Here is a 19,080-nt window from a genome sequence, read left to right on the forward strand (position 1 = left end):
TATCATACACAACAAGACATGCTAACCTCTCACCATTACCAATCACATTTATTTGGGCAATGACATTTATGCCTCAAACATTCTTACTCATCATTATTCACGATTCATTCATGATTATCCATAATCATGGTAGCATCCACATTAATGTATAAGTTTTCAGAAACATAATTGTAATCTTATAATAAAAGTTTCTCCAAAATAACACATTACATTATTTACCATTCATTTCTATGAATGGCTAGGAATATGGGACCAAATACTAAACTTGACAAAATTTAATAGACTATAAAGTGAATTTGTCCAAATTCTTATGACACCGTCAAATGGGGGGACTAGATAGATACAGTTCTTTAATTTCTAAATGGTATAACACATATGTAATAAAAATACCCTCAAATAAAAGGTGATATTTTGTACTGTCCCTTTATAGGAAACATTGGATCTCAAATACTGGAGTATAGAGCCAAATTAAACGTTTTAGCTTCAATGTCCAAATAAATATGTAGGGGGGTTAAGAATATAATCATGGTGCTCCTGAAGACTTCTCTAAAACTACAAATGCAGTTTAACACCTACTGTGGTGTTAGAGAATAAACCTTAACAGAATTTGAATGTCTGTTGTAATAACTGATTTACCATTTCAATTTTTTATACAAAAAATGGAAATGTATAGTGTTGGTGATTTGTGCATTACAAATCAAATGTTATTTGTCACATGCGTCGAAAATGTTTACTTACAAGCCCTTAACCAACAATGCCGTTTTAAGAAAAAATAAGTGTTAAGAAAGTATTTACTAAATAAACTGAAGTAAACAGTAAATAAATAAAAATAAAATAGAAAAATAACAAATAATTAAAGAGCAATAATAAAATAACAAGGCTATATACGGGGTGTACTGGTACAGAGTTAATGTGCGGGGCACAGGTTAGTCGAGGTAATATATATATATACATGTGGGTAGTGGTGAAGTGACTATACATAGATAAACCTATGGATGGGTATCTGCATTGTACATTGAGCTATAGAATCTTTGGTGTTCATATCAGCTTTCCATTATTCCAATGATGAGCAGAGTAAAACCAGCAGAACTGGAGCCAAACCAGTCCTCAAAGCCTCTTTGAACATGAAGCTCAAGAGACACACCTTTCTGTCATCCATTCACGCACCCATGTCAGTCAGCCATGTTTCTGTCTCTCTCTTGCCCCCCGGACATTTGCATTATTTATTCTGTCCTCGTTGTTTTAGCTGAAATCAGCACTGTATTGGTGTTGCCTTCTACAGGCAGCTTCATGTTTACGTAGGAATACCTATAACCTGTAGGATACCCTACTACACTTAAACAGATCAAGTGCTTTGCACTGTCAGTCCTCTGTCTAAACATGTTGGCCAAATGTTTGCAGTTTGATTGATTTGCCATTTGTTCCTTATGCTTGTATATCATTCCACTGTGCTTGAGACAGACCTGGAGGTGATTGTTGAAGTATGTAAGTGACTGATCGCAAAATATGGGTCATCATACATAAAAATGATTATAATAATAGGAGTGATTGATATTCCGGTTCTAATGTACGTCTTTAACCTTCTTTGATAAATGAGGATTTAGCCAATCCGTTATAAAAACCAGTATACATTAAAGAAGTATACAAACAGACAATGAAAACATATGCTAGGGGGTACAGCAAATGACAGATTATACAAAGACCTTAAAATAAACACACATTGATTGTTTTAACAGCTTTCTAATTAGAAAAATGTAGAATGGTCTTAATGTACTGCTCAAATTCCTTATAGAAAACATGGACGTTTTTTTATTAGTGAATTTACATTTATGAATATGACATTTTTCAATTAGCACAATTAGATTGGAGGTCAAATTGTTTTTCTTTATCCTTTTGATGGTTAAGGAAACTGAGCTGCACATTCTCCCATGAAAAAGAAAAGTAATCAAGAATATTAACAATTATAAAACTATGAATATCTTAACATATATATATGGAAAACTGTTTCTGGATGCTCACCACAAAGAGTACAGTTAATGTTTTTTTGAGTTTCTTCAGGTAATGATTCGCAGGGTAATATTTCTGGATCATTCTGAAAGAGACCTCTTTGACCTTGTTAACAAGCAGGTATTTGTGTGGTAATAACCAGACTTTTTTCCAACAGATATTATTGACAAATGTATTCCAGTAAATTGTGACATAAGGAATGGATACAATATCCCTTTGAAATAAAGCAGGTATATGTTGTTCTGAGGGAGCAAGGAGAAACACATTTTTCCTATTGAAGAGTCAACTGGATTAAGGGAGGGTAGGTCAAGAAGGTGAGGTCTGGTTACACCTATAAACAACATGAGAGTTCCAGATGGAATAGCATCAAAGACTATGGCGAACTCTAGGTGTAACAGGGATATTGTAAAGTGATAAAAAATTCCTCATAATTGAGTAACAATCAGGCATTAAAAAGCTGACTCACCAGCAGAATATTATTGAGCCAGTTGTCTTTGAAAAACAGATCATTTTGTAGGAATCTTATCAATGTTATTAGTTACAAAGTAACAAAACTGAAGCCACCAAAATGGGAGAAGATATGAGGGATGAAATTCCAAATTGAAGTTGGATTCTTTAAGAAATGTTTAGCACAGTTAATCTTAAAAGTATTATTCAATGTTCATAACGACAGGTTTCCCCAATATTGCCAATCCGTTTCGACCGGTTTCTCGAAGAAAGCAAACGTCAGGCTCATTCCCCGCCCTCTTTCCGTATCAACGCACGGCAGTTACACAGGGAGGGGACTATGAGACTCTTTTTGCAAATTGCTTGAGTTTGACACCCCATTCGTCAAACGCTCACAGCTGACCCACCGGCAAAAGCACTGGAGGAGAAGTAACGTAGGACGGAGTAGTAGGATGCTCTCACAAAATTGGAGGTTTGTGAATAAGGCTATGTTACGGCATTGATACACTGAATAATAACATTACTTCAGCAGTCTACACTGGGAGGCTGTCATATTACCATATGTGATAGGCTAAACATCTTAATTGATAATCACGTCAGAGTTTGTTCGACATTTGAGGTTGAAGGGATTTTTAGTTTGAAGTCCGTGTTGTGGCATCCGTTTTTGGGATGCCTGTTATTCTGTGTTGCTGCAGCGCTGAACGATTCCTGTTTTCATCACGTCTCGTGCCAGTCCTCTAGCGCTGGTTGACATGGGCCGGTGATGAGTCTTGACCGAGGAGTTACTACCGGGATTACTATGACGAAATTCCTTTCTGTGAAGACTAATTGCATAACACATCTTAAGTGTTCCATTAAGGAATAACTTCCTCATACCTAAGGGCGTTGCATAGAGCCCCTCAAACATTTCCTTAAGTAAGGACATAATTTAAGGGTTTTACGGTAGTTTGAAGGCAGGTACTGCAAGAAAGACTCCGGTTACCATGGATACGACTTGAATCATTTACTGAAGGTCTTGTCAACGAGATCGCAAAATTGAACTTCTGCGTTCAAGAAAGGAGAAACGAATTGATTCCGAAGATATTAAACCATTTATTTTAGTTCTCAACTTGTTTCTATTACTTTCTAGCACGGCAATCTAATTTAGAGTAGGTAGTTTTGTAGGGCGTGGATTATGCACCTTCCATTGTTTAGCTAGCTAACTGGTGGCTGTATTCCTTTTGAAATCAGGGCAGAGGAAAGCGACATTCATCTCCACAAATGCTGTTTACATTGATATCCATACTGAATGATGCAGTTAAGGGACATCATGGGCACCCTTAACTTGATCACTTAATTTAAGGGGGTAATTCGCCCGAAAATGTTTTGTGCGACTGATTTAAAGTTAAGGAAACGTTAAGGAAATAAATACATGTAAGACGTTTTACGCTACTGGGCCTTATTTGAGTACTTAAATGCATGCGTTCTCACTTGAAGTAATCACTCACTGATTAAACGTGTCTGGAGAGGTGACAGTAAGGGTTCCCCTTTCACCAACCCAGTCCTGTATTTAAATAGACAAGTATCTCAAGACCAGTTTGTTTTTGTATGAACCTCTGAATCCTTCCAAGTCGCTATGCAATCTATACTTAAAACATTTAAATTCATAAACCCTTACTTTATTTCAGTAGCTGAAATAAAAGATGCCAGAAATGTTCCAAGCTAATTTCTCAAATTTGTGCACAAATTTAAGTCCCTGATAGTGAGCATTTCTCCTTTGCAAAAGTAATCCATCCACCTGACTGGTGTGGCATATCAAGAAGCTGATTCAACAGCATGATCATTACACAGTTGCACCTTGTGCTGGGGGAAAAAGGCCACTAAAATGTGCTGTTTTCTCACAACACAATGCCTCAGATGTCTCAAGTTTTGAGGGAGGGTGTAATTGGCATGCTAACTGCAGGGATGTCCACCAGAGCTGTTGCTATAGAATGTAATGTTAATTTCTCTACCATAAGCTGCCTCCAACATCTTTTTAGAGAATTTGGCTTCCAACCAGTCGCAGACCACGTGTATGGTGTCATGTGGGCAAGTGGTTTGCTGATGTCAATGTTGTGAACCCATGGTGACAGTGGGGTTATGGTATGGGCAGGCATAAGCTACAGACAACGAACACAATTGCATTTTATTGATGGCAATTTGAATGCACAGAGATACCATGATGAGATCCTGAAGTCCATTGTCATGCCATTCATCCGCCGTCATCACCTCATGTTTCAGCATTATATTGCATGACCCCATGTCGCAAGGATCTGTACACAATTCCTGGAATCTGAAAATGGCCCAGTTCTTCCATGGCCTGCATTCTCACCAGACATGTCACCCATTGAGCGTGTTTGGGATGCTCTGGATTGACTTGTATGACAGCGTGTTCCATTTCCCGCCAATATCCAGCAACTTTGCACAGCCATTGAAGAAGAGTGGGAGAACAATCCACAGGCCACAATCAACAGCTTTGATCAACTCTATGTGAAGGAGATGTCGCAAATGAGGCAAATGGTGGACACACCAGATACTGACTGGTTTCCTGGATTTCCCCTCATTGTCTATACGATTTAAAGATGTGGGTCAAAAAGAAAATACAAGTATTATCAGAGTCTTTTGGGGGTAAAGGACAGTCTACCGGTGTCCTAGCTAGCACACAATGTCCTTCGCTAACACCTGCCGAACATCTGGCCTCACCGTCGTTTACAGAACCGTGGGAAAGTAGTACGCAGCAGGCGGGGGTTGAAGGAAACAGTTTACCGTGTCCTAGCTAGCTACCTATCCTGCCTGCTGTGTACCGACGCACACAATGTCTTTTGCTCCTGCCTGCCAAACACCTGCCGTCGTTGACAGACCTGCAGGAAAGCAATGCCCAACAGGTGGGGGAACTTTTACCCTTCTCAGCCCATCCAGCTTTACACTCGTGTCCCCCAGAGTCCGGCTAGTACATAAAGCATCCTCCATTCAGGCTGCAAAGGTGTCGGGTCCTCCTTAACTCGATTTAATGGCCCCGCCTGCCTAAAAGAACTGGGAAAGTATGCATACTGTCATAATAAAACACAATTTTCCAGCACCATTTTCATGGGTAAAAAAGACTGCTGCACTGAAGTGTGCAACATTTAGAAGTTGTCCGAAAATAGTGGTGGGAAATTGTTTTATTAAGATGGTCCGCATATTTTCCCTGTCGAATCGAGTTAAGGAGGAAACTGACACCTTTGCAGCCTGACATGAGGATTATTTATGTACAAGCAGGCTGCCAGGGGGGCATGAGTGTTTAGCTGCCTGGGCACTTTAAAGTCAGACGCAGATGACAAATGATGTAAAAGGAATATTAGTGCCATCTGGTGGCCAGTTGGACTAGCTTCATCAGGGTCCCTTACAAAAAAAAGATTGCCGTTTTGAAACGCAATAAAATTGCAGTAACTGCAGTCGAATGTGTTATTTTAGAAGCAGTCATTGCAGAATAACTGTTGAACTGAAAATTACTGCAGTAGTAGGCTACGCGTATTTTGGACACCGTATTTGCAGCATACTGCAGTTATAATGCACTCTGACTGCAATCTTTTTTTGTAAGGGGTGGGAGCTGTCAGACAGGAAAGGTGTCAATTGCATAAACTGAAATTAACATGTGAAAGCTTGTGTGTGTGTGTGTGTGTGTGTGTGTGTGTGTGTGTGTGTGTGTGTGTCTTATAATGGTGTCACCATGTCAACCAAAGGTTTGAATGACTCAGACATCCAGTGCTATCCCATTGTGTGGCACCACACCTTATCAGTAAAACAGGAAACCTGCATGACCTATAAAGTGTTGTGTAGATCCACATGGTAGTGCAGTTTGCCCAAGGAATCACCTACTATTTTATTATGTTGATCTTATGTTATGTTGATGCCATTATTATTATAAAAACATTTTTTCACCTTTTATTTAACCAGGTAGGCCAGTTGAGAACAAGTTCTCATTTACAACTGCGACCTGGCCAAGATAAAAGCAAAGCAGTGTGACACAAATAAAAACTGAGTTACACATGGAATAAACAAGCATACAGTCAACACAATAAAAAAGTCTATATACAGTGTGTGCAAATGGCGTAAGGAGGTAAGGCAATAAATTGGACATAGTAGCGAAGTAATTACAATTTAGAAAATTAACACTGGAGTGATGGATGTGCAGATGATGTGCAAGTAGAAATACTGGTGTGCAAAAGAGCAAAAAAAGTAAATAAAAACAATATGGGGATGAGGTAGGAAGTTGGATGGGCTATTTACAGATGGGCTGTGTACAGCTGCAGTGATCGGTAGCTGATGCTTAAAGTTAGCGAGGGAGATATAAGTCTCCAACTTCCATGATTTTTGCAATTCGTTCCGGTCATTGGCAGCAGAGAACTGGAAGGGAAGTCGGCCAAAGGGGGTCTTGGCTTTGGGGATGACCAGTGAGATATACCTACTGGAGAGCATGCTGGGTGGGTGTTGTTATGGTGATCAGTGAGCTGAGATAAGGCGGTGCTTTACCTAGCAAAGACTTGTAGATGACCTGGAGCCAGTGGGTCTGGTGATGATTATGTAGTGAGGGCCAGCTGGCGAGAGCATACAGGTTGCAGTGGTGGGTGGTATATGGGGCTTTGGTGACAAAACGGATGGCAGAGTGTTTGAGGCTATTTTGTAAATGACATCTTCAAGGATCGCTAGGATAGTACATTTTACGAGGGTATGTTTGGCAGCATGAGTGAAGGAGGCTTTGTTGCTAAATAGGAAGCCGATTCTAGATTTAATTTTGGATTGCAGATGTTTCATATGAGTCTGGAAGGAGAGTTTACAGTCTAGCCAGACACCTAGGTATTTGTAGTTGTCCACATATTCTAGTCAGAACCGTCCAGAGTAGTGATGCTAGTCGGGCAGGCGGGTGTGGGCAGCGATCGGTTGAAGAGCATGCATTTAGATTTACTAGCGTTTAAGAGCAGTTGGAGGCCAAGGAGTCTTCTATGGCTTTGAAGCTTGTTTGCAGGTTTGTTAACACAGTGTCCAAAGAAGGGCCAGATGTATACAGAATGGTGTCGTCTGCGTAGAGGTGGTTCAAGGAATCACCCGCAGCAAGAGCGACATTGTTGATATATACAGAGAAAAGAGTCGGCCCGAGAATTGAATCCCTCTGGTACCCCCATAGAGACTGAGGTCGGACAACAGGCCCTCCGATTTGACACACTGAACTCGATTTGACACACTGACACACTGAACACACTGAACACACTGAAGGCTGTTGAGTCTGCCAATAAGAATACGGTGATTTGACAGAGTCTTGGCCAGGTCGATGAAGACGGCTGCACAGTACTGTCAATTATCGATGGCGGTTATGATATCATTTAGTACCTTGAGCGTGGCTGAGGTGCACCATTGACCAGCTCGGAAACCGGATTGCATAGCGGAGAAGGAACAGTGGGATTCGAAATGGCCAGTGATCTTTTTGTTTGTTAACTTGGCTTTTGAAGACTTTAGAAAGGCAGGGCAGAATCAGCGTATTCGTCAATGTTGTTGTCTGACGCAATACGAAACATGTCCCAGTCCACGTGATGGAAGCAGTCTTGGAGTGTGGAGCCATTTGAACCTGGTGCTTGAACATGTACAGCCAGTTCAGGGCATATCCTGTAGGCTTACTTGTACTCGTATCTAAATTATACAGGCAACATTCTAGTGTTGAATGGCCCATGAATCATCCCCCTGTCTGGGTGTAGTGATGGCCCTGGGGATTTGTGCCGTTAAAGGGAGCTGCTCCACTAAGACGATGGCATTTTCCCGTTTGAGCAGAAGCCCATCCTCTCTCCTCCTTGACCCGGTAACCGAGGAGTGAGGAAATTCGTTAGTAGGCAAACAGAAGACGGTCCTCCCCACTTCGATAGCCTCCTTTCGGCGAGGAAGCACAAGTGTATCCTACCGGAGTTCTTCACCGAAGTGTTTAGAAATCTGCCACACCCCCTTTGAATCAGCTATTGTTTTCTCGAAGGAGAAAGCATGCAAACATTTAAAAACGATATGCTACTTATCTATTTATCAAAGTAATTTGGTGGAGAGTCTCATTTCATACAACCGTATTTCCGTCCACTTTCATGCTCTTCGCAGTCTTTCCTCGATTACCTTTGACCTTTTTCAAAAGAAGGCCAGATACGAGAGAGGATGCAGGAGTTGAGCAAAGGCCACTGTTTCCCTCATAAACACTCTTCTGTTAAAGACCCACTGCAGTCAAATGTGATTTCTATGTGTTTTGTATACATTTCCACACTGAGGTTGGAATAATATTGTGAAAATTTGTGTAAGCTGTTTTAAAAAGACTGCCTGAAAACTTCAGTCTGTTTTTGTGGGATGGAGTTTTGGCCTGCCTGGTGACATCACAATGCTGGAAATGAGATAATAGACCAATAAGAAATAGTTCCAAACCTCTGCCAATAACTACTAGTTTTTAGTTTTCCTCTTCCCCCTCAAGCAAAATTCTTGCTAGAGAAATTGCTCTTTGCTAAGAAGCTAGAAGTTTTTTTTTTTTTTTTTTGACCATTTTAATTTAAAAATATACTTAATTTAAGTAAGGTACTTAATTTTTAGCCGGCAATGATTTGATATTGAGATAAAAACGGTTGCATTGGACTTTTTCCCCCAAAACCAGTCAGATATCATTTGATTGTTAAAGCTCAATATTTTAACTTTTTGGGGGCGACCTGAACAATTTCACATAGAAATGTGAGCTATAGATCTCACTCATTGCCAGGTCTAAGAAGTGGTAGATCTGTTCTATGTGTGCTATTTCTGTGCTTCCTGTAAAGGTTCCTTTTTGCATCAAACAGCTGAAAATACAATATTTTTGGTTATGGAAAATATATTTCACGGCGTTTTAGATGGTACAATGATTCTCTACACTATACTTGCTTGTTTTGTCACATTAACTGAAATTAGGCAAACTATCAGAATTTTAGCAACCAGGAAATGGCAGAGCGATATCTGTATAATGCACCTTTTAAAGCCTACTTATCTTGGAAGTTTCAAATGGCAGGCTTTGCCAGACAACCCTGTGTATCCCGTAGTCTGGAACTTTCTACACGGTCTGTTCTGTTGGATTTTGTAGACTGCAGGTTTGAGTTGGAGAAGTCTCTTCTCAACGACACGCAGCGCACAGTACTTGTTTGTATTTTGGAATACTTTTAAGTAAAGTACTTCCAAAAGACTGAATTTATAGTTTCAGGCATGTTCAGGTTCAGCTCGTCTTCCTCCCCCCACCCTTCCAGGTTGTAATTTTATTGAATAGAGAGATGTCAGGACAGTAACCCTAGCCTCATGTAGCTGTTCTCTGTGAATGCCATTTATCCTTAGCTTCCTCCCGGTTAATAATGGGTATCATTGGTTGACCGATCCAGTGTTGCTCCTTAATCTGTCTGTGTGGATCCTAATCTTCCCTCCCGCCAAATTCTATTGTACGACTAATAGCCCATGTAGTCCTACTCAACGTCTTCCCATTCAAGATGACCTGCATTCTAAATATCAGTTCACCGTTCCCAAAGCTGACGTTAGTTGTATAACAGAATTATTATAGTATTGTCTTTAGTATAATGACTGTTCCTGTGTGCACGTGTGCCACACACTCCAGTGAATGAGTGCTTTGCTGTTCCCTGCATGCTGACTGTCTGTATTTCCAAATGGCACCCTATTCACTATTTAGTGCACCAGAGCCCTATGGGTGAGGAAGCCTGACTGATGGCCATTGTACTGTCAACACTCCATCCCTTGTCTTCCAATGAGATACTGACCAAGAGGAGAAAGCAAAGCTGATTGGACTCATTTCACTTCAACAATACAGCCTTTCATTCAGGGCTGGTATATTGTATATGGCCCATCCACTTTGGTCACAGAGTATTTGAATATGGTGCATGCTTATGTATAGAGGGAATTGGAGTGATCTAGAACTAGAACATGCAAATGTTATGACCATTTAAGTCAAGAGAGTAAGATTGAAATTGAAGGGATGTTATTTCAGGTGGATCATCCCGTCCAAGAAAACTACTGTAGGACTGCGTGAACGCATACATCTGATCTCTGGGTTAGTGCTATACGGAATTCTTGGGACATCCCTACCCATAACCCTTACCATAACCCTGACCTAACCCAAACTCTTTTACATTTCTACTTCAATTGGGTGACGTCATAGTTGGATGTCCCAAGGATCCCGGATAGCAAGAACCACTGTCTTACCTCTGTCACAGCACTGATCTCTAACCTCTTACCTGTGTGTGTCCTCCTCCAGGACGGCTACAGGAGCTCAGAGAGACATGGAGTTCAGGGATCTAACGGCCAGGGCCGGACTCTGGTATGAAAACTTCATGAAGAATGCAGGTGAGGATCCGTCACTAACTGCTGTCCAGCGACACATAGATTTTTAGTTTTGGTATTAAAAAGGTAAATGTTCAATTCCAGTGGAAGCCAGAGGATAATGCATAAAAGCCTTATGCAACATTCTCTTCCATTGTGTTACTTGGTGGAAACGGACAGATATAGACTCTTCATCTAGCCATGGTTGGTCTTTTGGGGTGGATGAAATGGTGCTGATAATTACAAGCCATGGGAATCGACTCCAAATCTACCCTCTTAAACTTGTTCATATTGGTGTATCTCAGTTGAATGGTTGGCTAGATAGCATGATGTATTGAGTTATGTTGAATCACACTGAACCCTTCTCTGCTTTCCAGACCCCAGGACAGAGGACTGGTTTCTCATGTCATCGCCGCTCCCCCAAACCATAATAATCGTGGCGTACATCTACTTTGTCACCCGGCTGGGGCCCAGACTCATGGAGAACCGCAAGGCTTTCCAACTCAAAGAAATTCTCATTTTCTACAACTTCAGCGTGGTCGCCTTGTCCCTCTACATGTGCTATGAGGTGGGTCTCTTTCTCAATGGAATTCTGACAGGCTCTAGTGTTTGTTACTGCCTCGTCTACGATCCTGTTTAGCAAATAAACTCAACCATCGTGGTTTTCAATTTGTAATACTTTACACTACATCCTTTAGTTTCAATGTGGAGACAGTGCGTTTCAGTTGGCGTCTAGTCTTTGTTTAAAAGAGAGCAAGCGCAACAACAACTGTGTTGTGATTAGGAGTCTGTTGATTTGAATGAATTGTCTCTTACTGTATGTAGTATGTGATGTCGGGCTGGGGGACGGGCTACACGTTCCACTGCGACCTAGTGGACTACTCGGACTCGCCGCAGGCATTGAGGGTAAGAGCGGTAGAATGTGACGCAACCTGCTATACAGTACAGGAAGACATCTTCAAACTACTAGTTCTGGTAGTTCCTTTGTCTCTATTGACACCCATTCACCTGTGGATTCCTCCACTGACTCTAGAATGCTAACAAACTTTTGGAACAAAGAATCACTGAGAGCAGGCCATTCCATAGCCGTGACTCACACCACGTTTTCTGTGTTGCATAATGCCATTAGTCGTGTGGTGAGGCCTGTTAGGTCACCACCATTTTGAATTGGATGGTTTTGCTTATCTGTAAGAAATGTAATTATTCCTGTCTTGCTAACCTCGCTCTCCTCCTTTTAGATGGCTGGGACGTGTTGGCTCTACTACTTCTCAAAGTTCATAGAGATGTTGGACACAGTAAGCTGATTCCCTTTAGTACAGCTTTCTGACTGTCTGTGTCTCGCTTGTTCAGTTGTCTGTTTTTTTCTTTGTCCCAATGCAGCTGTTTTTATATCAATATGAAATCATCTCTGGGTAACAATCAAGTACCTTACTGTACTTGAAGCAGGAAGCACCAGTGACTAGATCGATACAAAAGTGGTCAGATGAAGCATATGCTAAGCTACAGGACTGTTTTGCTAGCACAGACTAGAATATGTTCCGGAATTCTTCCTATGGTATTGAAGAGTACACCACATCAGTTATTGGTTTCATCAATAAGTGCATCAATGATGTTGTCCCAACAGTGACCATTTGTACATACCCCAACCCCCAACCAGAAGCCATGGATTACAGGCAACACCCACACTGAGCTAAAGGCTAGAGGCTGCTGCTTTCAAGGAGTGGTACTCTAACCCAGAAGCTTATAAGAAATCCCGCTATGCCATCTGACTTACCATCAAACAGGCAATGCGTCAATACAGGACTAAGTTTGAATTGTACAAGACCAGCTATGACGCTCGTCGGATGTGGCAGGGCTTGCAAACCATTACATGCTACAAAAGGAAGCACAGCCGAGAGCTGCCTAGTGACACGAGCCTACCAGACGAGCTGAACTACTTAAATGCTCGCTTCGAGGAAAATAACACTCAAACCTGCATGAGAGCACCAGCTGTTCCGGAAGACTGTCCGCAGCCAATGTAAGACCTTTTAAACAGGTCAACATTCACAAGGCCGCAGGGCCAGACAGATTACCAGGATGTGTGCAGCGAGCATGCGCTGACCAACTGGCAAGTGTCTTCACTTTCAACCTCTCCCTGTCGGAGTCTGTAATACCAACATGTTTTAAGCAGACCACCATAGTCCCTGTGCCCAAGAACATTAAGATAACCTGCCTAAATGACTACCGACCCGAAGCACTCACATCTGTAGCCATGAAGTGCTTTGAAAGGCTGGTCATGGCTCCCATCAACACCATTATCCCAGAAACCCTAGACCCACTCCAATTTTCATACCGCTCCAACAGATCCACAGATGATGCAATCTGTATTGCACTCCACATGGCCCTTTCCACCTGGACGAAAGGAACACCTACATAGGAATGCTATTCATTGACTACAGCTCAGTCTTCAACACCATAGTGCCCTCAAAGCTCATCAATAAGCGAAGGACCCTGGGACTAAACATCCCCCTCTGCAACTGGTCTTCCTCACAGGCCGCTCCCAGGTGGTAAGGGTAGGTAGCAACACATCCGCCACACTGATCCTCAACACAGGGGCCCCTCAGGGGTGCGTGCTTAGTCCCTGTTCACTCATGACTGCACGGCCAGGCATGACTCCAAAACCATCACTAAGTTTTGCCGAAGACACAACAGTGGGTCTGATCAACGACTAGACAACACATAGGGAGGAGGTCAGAGACCTGGCTGTGTGGTGCCTGGACAACAACCTCTCCTTCAACGTGATCAAGACAAAGGAGATGATTGTGGACTACAGAAAAAGGAGGACCAAGCACGCCTCCATTCTTATCGATGGGGCTGTAGTGGAGCAGGTTGAGGGCTTCAAGTTCCCTGCTGTCCACATCACCAACAAACTAACATGGTCCAAGCACACCAAGATAGTCGTGAAGAGGGCACGACAAACCTGCTGATTTAGAAGGTCCTGTGTAGATTGTATTTTCAACCTGCAACTTTTTAGGAAATTACACTGATCACATTTTTTCAGACTTTTACAGTGTTAATTTCATTAGCTGTTGTACAATATGATATAAACCACAGGGAAAAAATGAATTTTGACTGCACTGGGCCTTTAAGTTAAATGGCTGAATTCTCCCTTTCTTTCAGATCTTCTTTGTTCTGAGGAAGAAGAACAGTCAGGTTACGTTCCTCCATGTCTATCATCACTCTATCATGCCCTTTACCTGGTGGTTTGGGGTCCGGTTCGCTCCAGGTACAGTATACAAGGGCTTGAATTGGTACAGTGACTGTACTAGCACATTGGTGTCATAACTCCTAATGGATTATACCAGCAGATAGTGATGGAAAATGTCAGTATTCATTAAGCATGTTGTCTTCCTTAGTCGCTGTTGTCAAATTGGAACACAGAAACATGGCCACTTAGGGATAGCATTGCCGTATAGCAGTTATTCTCAAACGGAGGTACGTGTACCTCCAGGGGTACGCGCAATGCCGTCGGGGGTACGCCAAATATTTTTTTTTTTTTTTTTTTCAAACAGTTCATTTATATTTTCCAACAGGGCTATACATTTGTGTGAGTTTTTTTCTCACCAGAGTGGCCTCGTTTCACTGCCAAAAATCAAATTAAACCATCTAGTGTTCAGCGAAATAACAACATAATGTCAAATACAGTCAAATAATTAACATCCAATCACATTAACCGTTACTCTCTCGCGGGAATTCCACTAACGGTCCGTATGTAGCCAAACGTGGCTGCTGCTCATGTTGGCAAAGTTAACCATCTTCACTGTAGTGTCCAAAATAGTATTTCAAGCTGTCATGCATTCCCTTGGCAGCAAGAGCCTTTCGTGGATGCTGCAGTGTACCCAAGTGTTAACACTCCAGTTAACTTTGCCTTAATCATAGCCTCACTGGCAAGCAGTTGCTCCCGACAACACTTGGGTACACTGCAGCATCCACGAGAGGCTGTTGCTGCCAAGGGAATGCCTGACAGCTTAAATACTATTTTGGACACTACAGGGAAAATGGTTAACTTTGTTAAAGCAAGGCCCCTGAACTCTCGTATATTTTCTGCACTATGCAATGAAATGGGCAGCGACCATGTAACGCTTTTAAAACATACAGAAGTGCGCTGGTTATCAAGGGGCAAAGTATTGACACGTTTTTTTGAATTGAGAGACGAACTTAAAAGTTTTCTTTACTGACCATAATTTTCACTTGTCTGACCGCTTGCATGATGACGAGTTTCTCACACGACTGGCCTATCTGGGTGATGTTTTTTCTCGCCTGAATGATCTGAATCTAGGATTACAGGGACTCCCTGCAACTATTCAATGTGTGGGACAAAATTGAGGCTATGATTAAGGAGTTAAGGAGCTCTTCTCTTCTCTGTCTGCATTAACAAGGACAACAGACAGGTCTTTCCATCATTGTATTATTCTTTTGTGTGCAAATGAACTCAAGCTTACGGACAATGTCAAATGTGATATAGCAAAGGACCTGAGTGAAATGGGTGCGCAATTGCGCAGGTACTTTCCCGAAACGGATGACACAAACAACTGGATTCGTTATCCCTTTCATGTCCTGCCTCCAGTCCACTGAACAAGAGAGCCTCATCGAAATTGCAACAAGTGGTTCTATGAAAATTGAATTTAATCAGAAGCCACAGCTGGATTTCTGGGTTGCCAAATAGTGTTCTGCCTTGGGAAATCGCGCTGTTAAAACACTGATGCCCTTTGCAACCACGTACCTATGTGAGAGTGGATTCTAGGCCCTCACTAGCATGAAAACTAAATACAGGCACGGACTGTGTGTGGAAAATGATTTAAGACTAAGACTCTCTCCAATACAACCCAACATTGTTGTAGATGCACAGAGTTATGTGCATCCTTTCAAGCACACCCTCTCATTAACCTGTTGTGAGTTATTCACAATTTTCAATGAACAAATAAGGTTTTATATGTAAAATGGTTAAATAAAGAGCAAAATTATTGATTTATTATTTGCGCCCTGGTCCTATAAGAGATCTTTGTCACCTCCCACGAGCCGGGTTGTGACAAACTCATTCTTATGTTTCTGACCCTGGTGCTACAGTGGGTACGCAGCTGGAGGTTGAATGTTTTGAAGGGGTACGGGACTAAAACATTTGGGAACCACTGCCCTGTAGAACAAAAAAAATCCTAACTGCTAATTGCTCATCTCGTCCTCTAGGTGGCCAGGGGACATTCCATGCCCTGTTGAACTGTGTGGTCCATGTCATCATGTACTCCTACTACGGCCTGTCTGCCCTGGGCCCCGCCTACCAGAAGTACCTCTGGTGGAAGAAGTACCTCACCACCATTCAGCTGGTACGTACTGCACTGCACTAGACTAGTGTGGGAGTTGAAATTGAATTTGAATCAGAAGTCATACGTTTTTATGAACAAGGATAGGATTATGTTAAAAACAAGTCATATTTGACCTTCCTCTGTCTGTCCTCCAGATCCAGTTTGTGATCGTTACCACCCACATCTGGCAGTACTTCTTCATGAAGGACTGTCCCTACCAGTTCCCCATCTTCATCTACATCATTGGCCTCTATGGCCTGGTCTTCCTCCTCCTCTTCCTCAACTTCTGGTACCACGCCTACACCAAGGGCAAGAGGCTTCCCAAGGTACTTCAGGCCAAAACCTGGGCCCACCCCTACAACAAAACCAACGGCGAAATAACCAACGGGAATGGTTTCCACTGTGACAAGGATAAGTGACAGGAGATCAGTCAATCAGGCTCCGGATCAAGGGTCGATCTCATTTGAATATGAGCCTATTCATGAACTGAAATTAGACATGGAATTTATAATTTAGAGTACTGGGGTGTATTCACTAGGAACCAAACGGATAGGTACCTACGTGAATTTGTCTAATAGAAACGGTATTTTTCCATTTGGCGTAAACGGTTTCCATTGCAACAATTTTTGGACTAATGATTTCATCCCAGGTTAGGTATGCAGGAGTTTGGTTTTCCAATATAAAAGTCAGTGCACTATTGAACTCAAAGAGAATTGACCCCTCACCTCTGGACCTTCTGATATTGTTCTTTTCTCTCTGCTACAGCAATCTCTAAGAGTTATGAACCGAGGCTCTACTGGACTTTTTGTATTAGATATTTTAAACTTTTATACCTGTGCTTTTCTTTCCTGTTCAGGATGAAAGCACAAGTTCAGTGTTTTTACATTTTTTATAAACAGATAGTTGATGTTAGACGTGTGTTAGGTTAGCCAATGTTGGGGCAGTTCAGTAGCTTTGTCCCCACCAGCCCAAATTACCTTTGCCGTTTAGAGTTGGTGCTGAACCTCTCTAGCTTAGGCTGTAGAATTCAGCTTTATAATGTGACCTTGATTTCAGCTGGTTTCTATATTTCAATACCTGTACTTTAAAAAATAATTTTAATACATTTTCTATGCATTTAATTGTAAACAATTTGTATATTCTGCTACTGAAAGTGTAGCAGGATTTTGTCTGTCTTGAGTATGTGAGCCATCCTCCATAGTTGAGGCCTGATGTATTTCCTGGGTCTGGTCACATGGCTGGGAAAAACTCTGGGCCCTACCCATAGTATACCTGTAATGGTGGAAGGATACAGGATAACAATTTTGCCAGTAAGAACCGATGTTTACATGTATACTGAGTGGAGTGTATTGGTGTTGACCCCCCCCCCCCCCCCCCCCCCCCCCCACCTTTTCATCAATTCTGCACCCATTTCTCTCTGGTTTGAGTCACAGCCTCTACTGGTGCTGAGAAACTTTGGAAGCCAACCTGCTCCTACTGTTAAAGAGCTGTAGGCCTACTTGAATCTCATTGAAATCTGTCTGTATTATGTCCAACAGAAGTGACGGTGTGACATTTGAAGCCAGAGAGAAAAGTGTAGCACTGTTCTTGCAGGGACCGGAGCAGAGTGCACATTTCGCTTTAGCTCTGTCGCAAGCAAAGAACGACACATTTAAAAAATATATAAAAAAAACTGTAGCCATTGTTTACCACTGCATGCATATTCGTTTTATATCCACTCTTCCAAATTGAGTTCAGTCCTTATGCCATGCGAATGACAGTTAGTATGCTTTCTCACTGGGTGTGTTCACATTTGTTTTTCGCCTTCGAGCTCTGCTCAACTGAGGACACAGCATTAGCTAAGTGTAGGATGGGCCTCCACAGGTGTAGTATAACCCCAGTGCCTGGGGTGTAGGCTGAGTCCAATAAGCAACAGCGATCTAGCTGATTTGAAATGTATTTGCTGATGTTAGCTCTAGTGTGAGCGTGTTATCCACCATGGGTTACTGTTCAGTGCCTTTGTCTAAGCCCCTCCAGCCATGATGCCGCTAATTTTGTATAAAAACAGTAATGTGTAAAGTAATTATTTTTGTATTTATATAAAAATAAATGCTGTTTTATACATCACCTGTGTTATATTATTGGGGCTTCGTTTGTAAGCAGTTCAAACAGTTCAAATAATTTTTACTTTTTGAAATGGGTGAATCTTGGATGGATGAATCTGGAGTGCACATGTTGACAATTTTAGACACTGGAATGATAAGAAAGCAGCACAGCTGACCTCTGAGGCACATGAACACTACTCTGAGAACATATGAATACATTTTTCTACTGGGAGGTGCTTTGAAACAGTGTCATGTTTTACACTGGTCTGGAACTACACTATAATTATTTCAATCTGTTTTTGTTCATTTTTAAATTATTATTCAGAATTGTCTTAACACTTCAACCTTTTCAGTACTGAAATTGGTTGTGGACATTGATTAGAGCCTGAGCTTTAATCCCACGAAATGACACTATGGGCCCAATTCAGACCTTTAAATGAAGGCGTGGCGGAGGTGTTTACAGATACGCCATATTCTGACCTAATTCCACCACCTTTATGTGCGAGGAAACCAATGAAGGTCTAGCGAACCTACCGGTTCCAAGTGGGAAAAGCATCTACTTTATTTTTTTGATAGTGATAACACCATTCTCCAGATCCATTTTTGTCACATGAGCCGAATACAACAAGTGTAGACCTTACCGTGAAATGCTTACTTACAAGCCCTTAATCAACAATGCAGTTCAAGAAATGGCGTAAAATAAATAGCAACAATAAAATAGAGGCTATACACAGGGGGTACCGGTTAATCGAGGTAATTTGTACATGTAGGTAGGGGTAAAGTGACTATGCATAGATAAACAGCGAGTAGCAGCAGTGTGAAAACAAAGAGGGAGGGGG

General features: G+C 41.8%; 1 protein-coding gene across 1 annotated transcript; it reads left to right on the plus strand.

The window, feature by feature from the left end:
• The first annotated feature begins 2,750 nt into the window (after window positions 1–2,750).
• LOC110525928 (very long chain fatty acid elongase 7) lies at window positions 2,751–18,263 on the plus strand. The gene is made up of 8 exons (XM_021606448.3): window positions 2,751–2,926; window positions 10,754–10,842; window positions 11,196–11,386; window positions 11,644–11,724; window positions 12,057–12,113; window positions 13,978–14,083; window positions 16,042–16,178; window positions 16,313–18,263. Exons 1-8 carry the CDS (start codon window positions 2,907–2,909, stop codon window positions 16,574–16,576), a joined length of 945 nt encoding a protein of 314 aa, XP_021462123.1. The 5' UTR covers window positions 2,751–2,906; the 3' UTR covers window positions 16,577–18,263.
• Window positions 18,264–19,080: the final 817 nt, after the last annotated feature.

This window comes from Oncorhynchus mykiss, chromosome 6 (genome assembly GCF_057628025.1).
Source record: "Oncorhynchus mykiss isolate SJ-2025 chromosome 6, ASM5762802v1, whole genome shotgun sequence".
In the NCBI taxonomy this organism is placed as follows: Eukaryota; Metazoa; Chordata; class Actinopteri; order Salmoniformes; family Salmonidae; genus Oncorhynchus; species Oncorhynchus mykiss.

What these genes read in the sequence shown, in the direction of transcription:
- LOC110525928 (XM_021606448.3), top strand. Translation starts at nt 2,907, where the DNA reads ATGCTCTCACAAAATTGGAG. An exon ending in TGGGGTCCGGTTCGCTCCAG is followed by an intron (nt 14,084 to 16,041) that starts GTACAGTATACA and finishes CTCGTCCTCTAG; the next exon opens with GTGGCCAGGGGACATTCCAT. An exon ending in ACCTCACCACCATTCAGCTG is followed by an intron (nt 16,179 to 16,312) that starts GTACGTACTGCA and finishes TCTGTCCTCCAG; the next exon opens with ATCCAGTTTGTGATCGTTAC.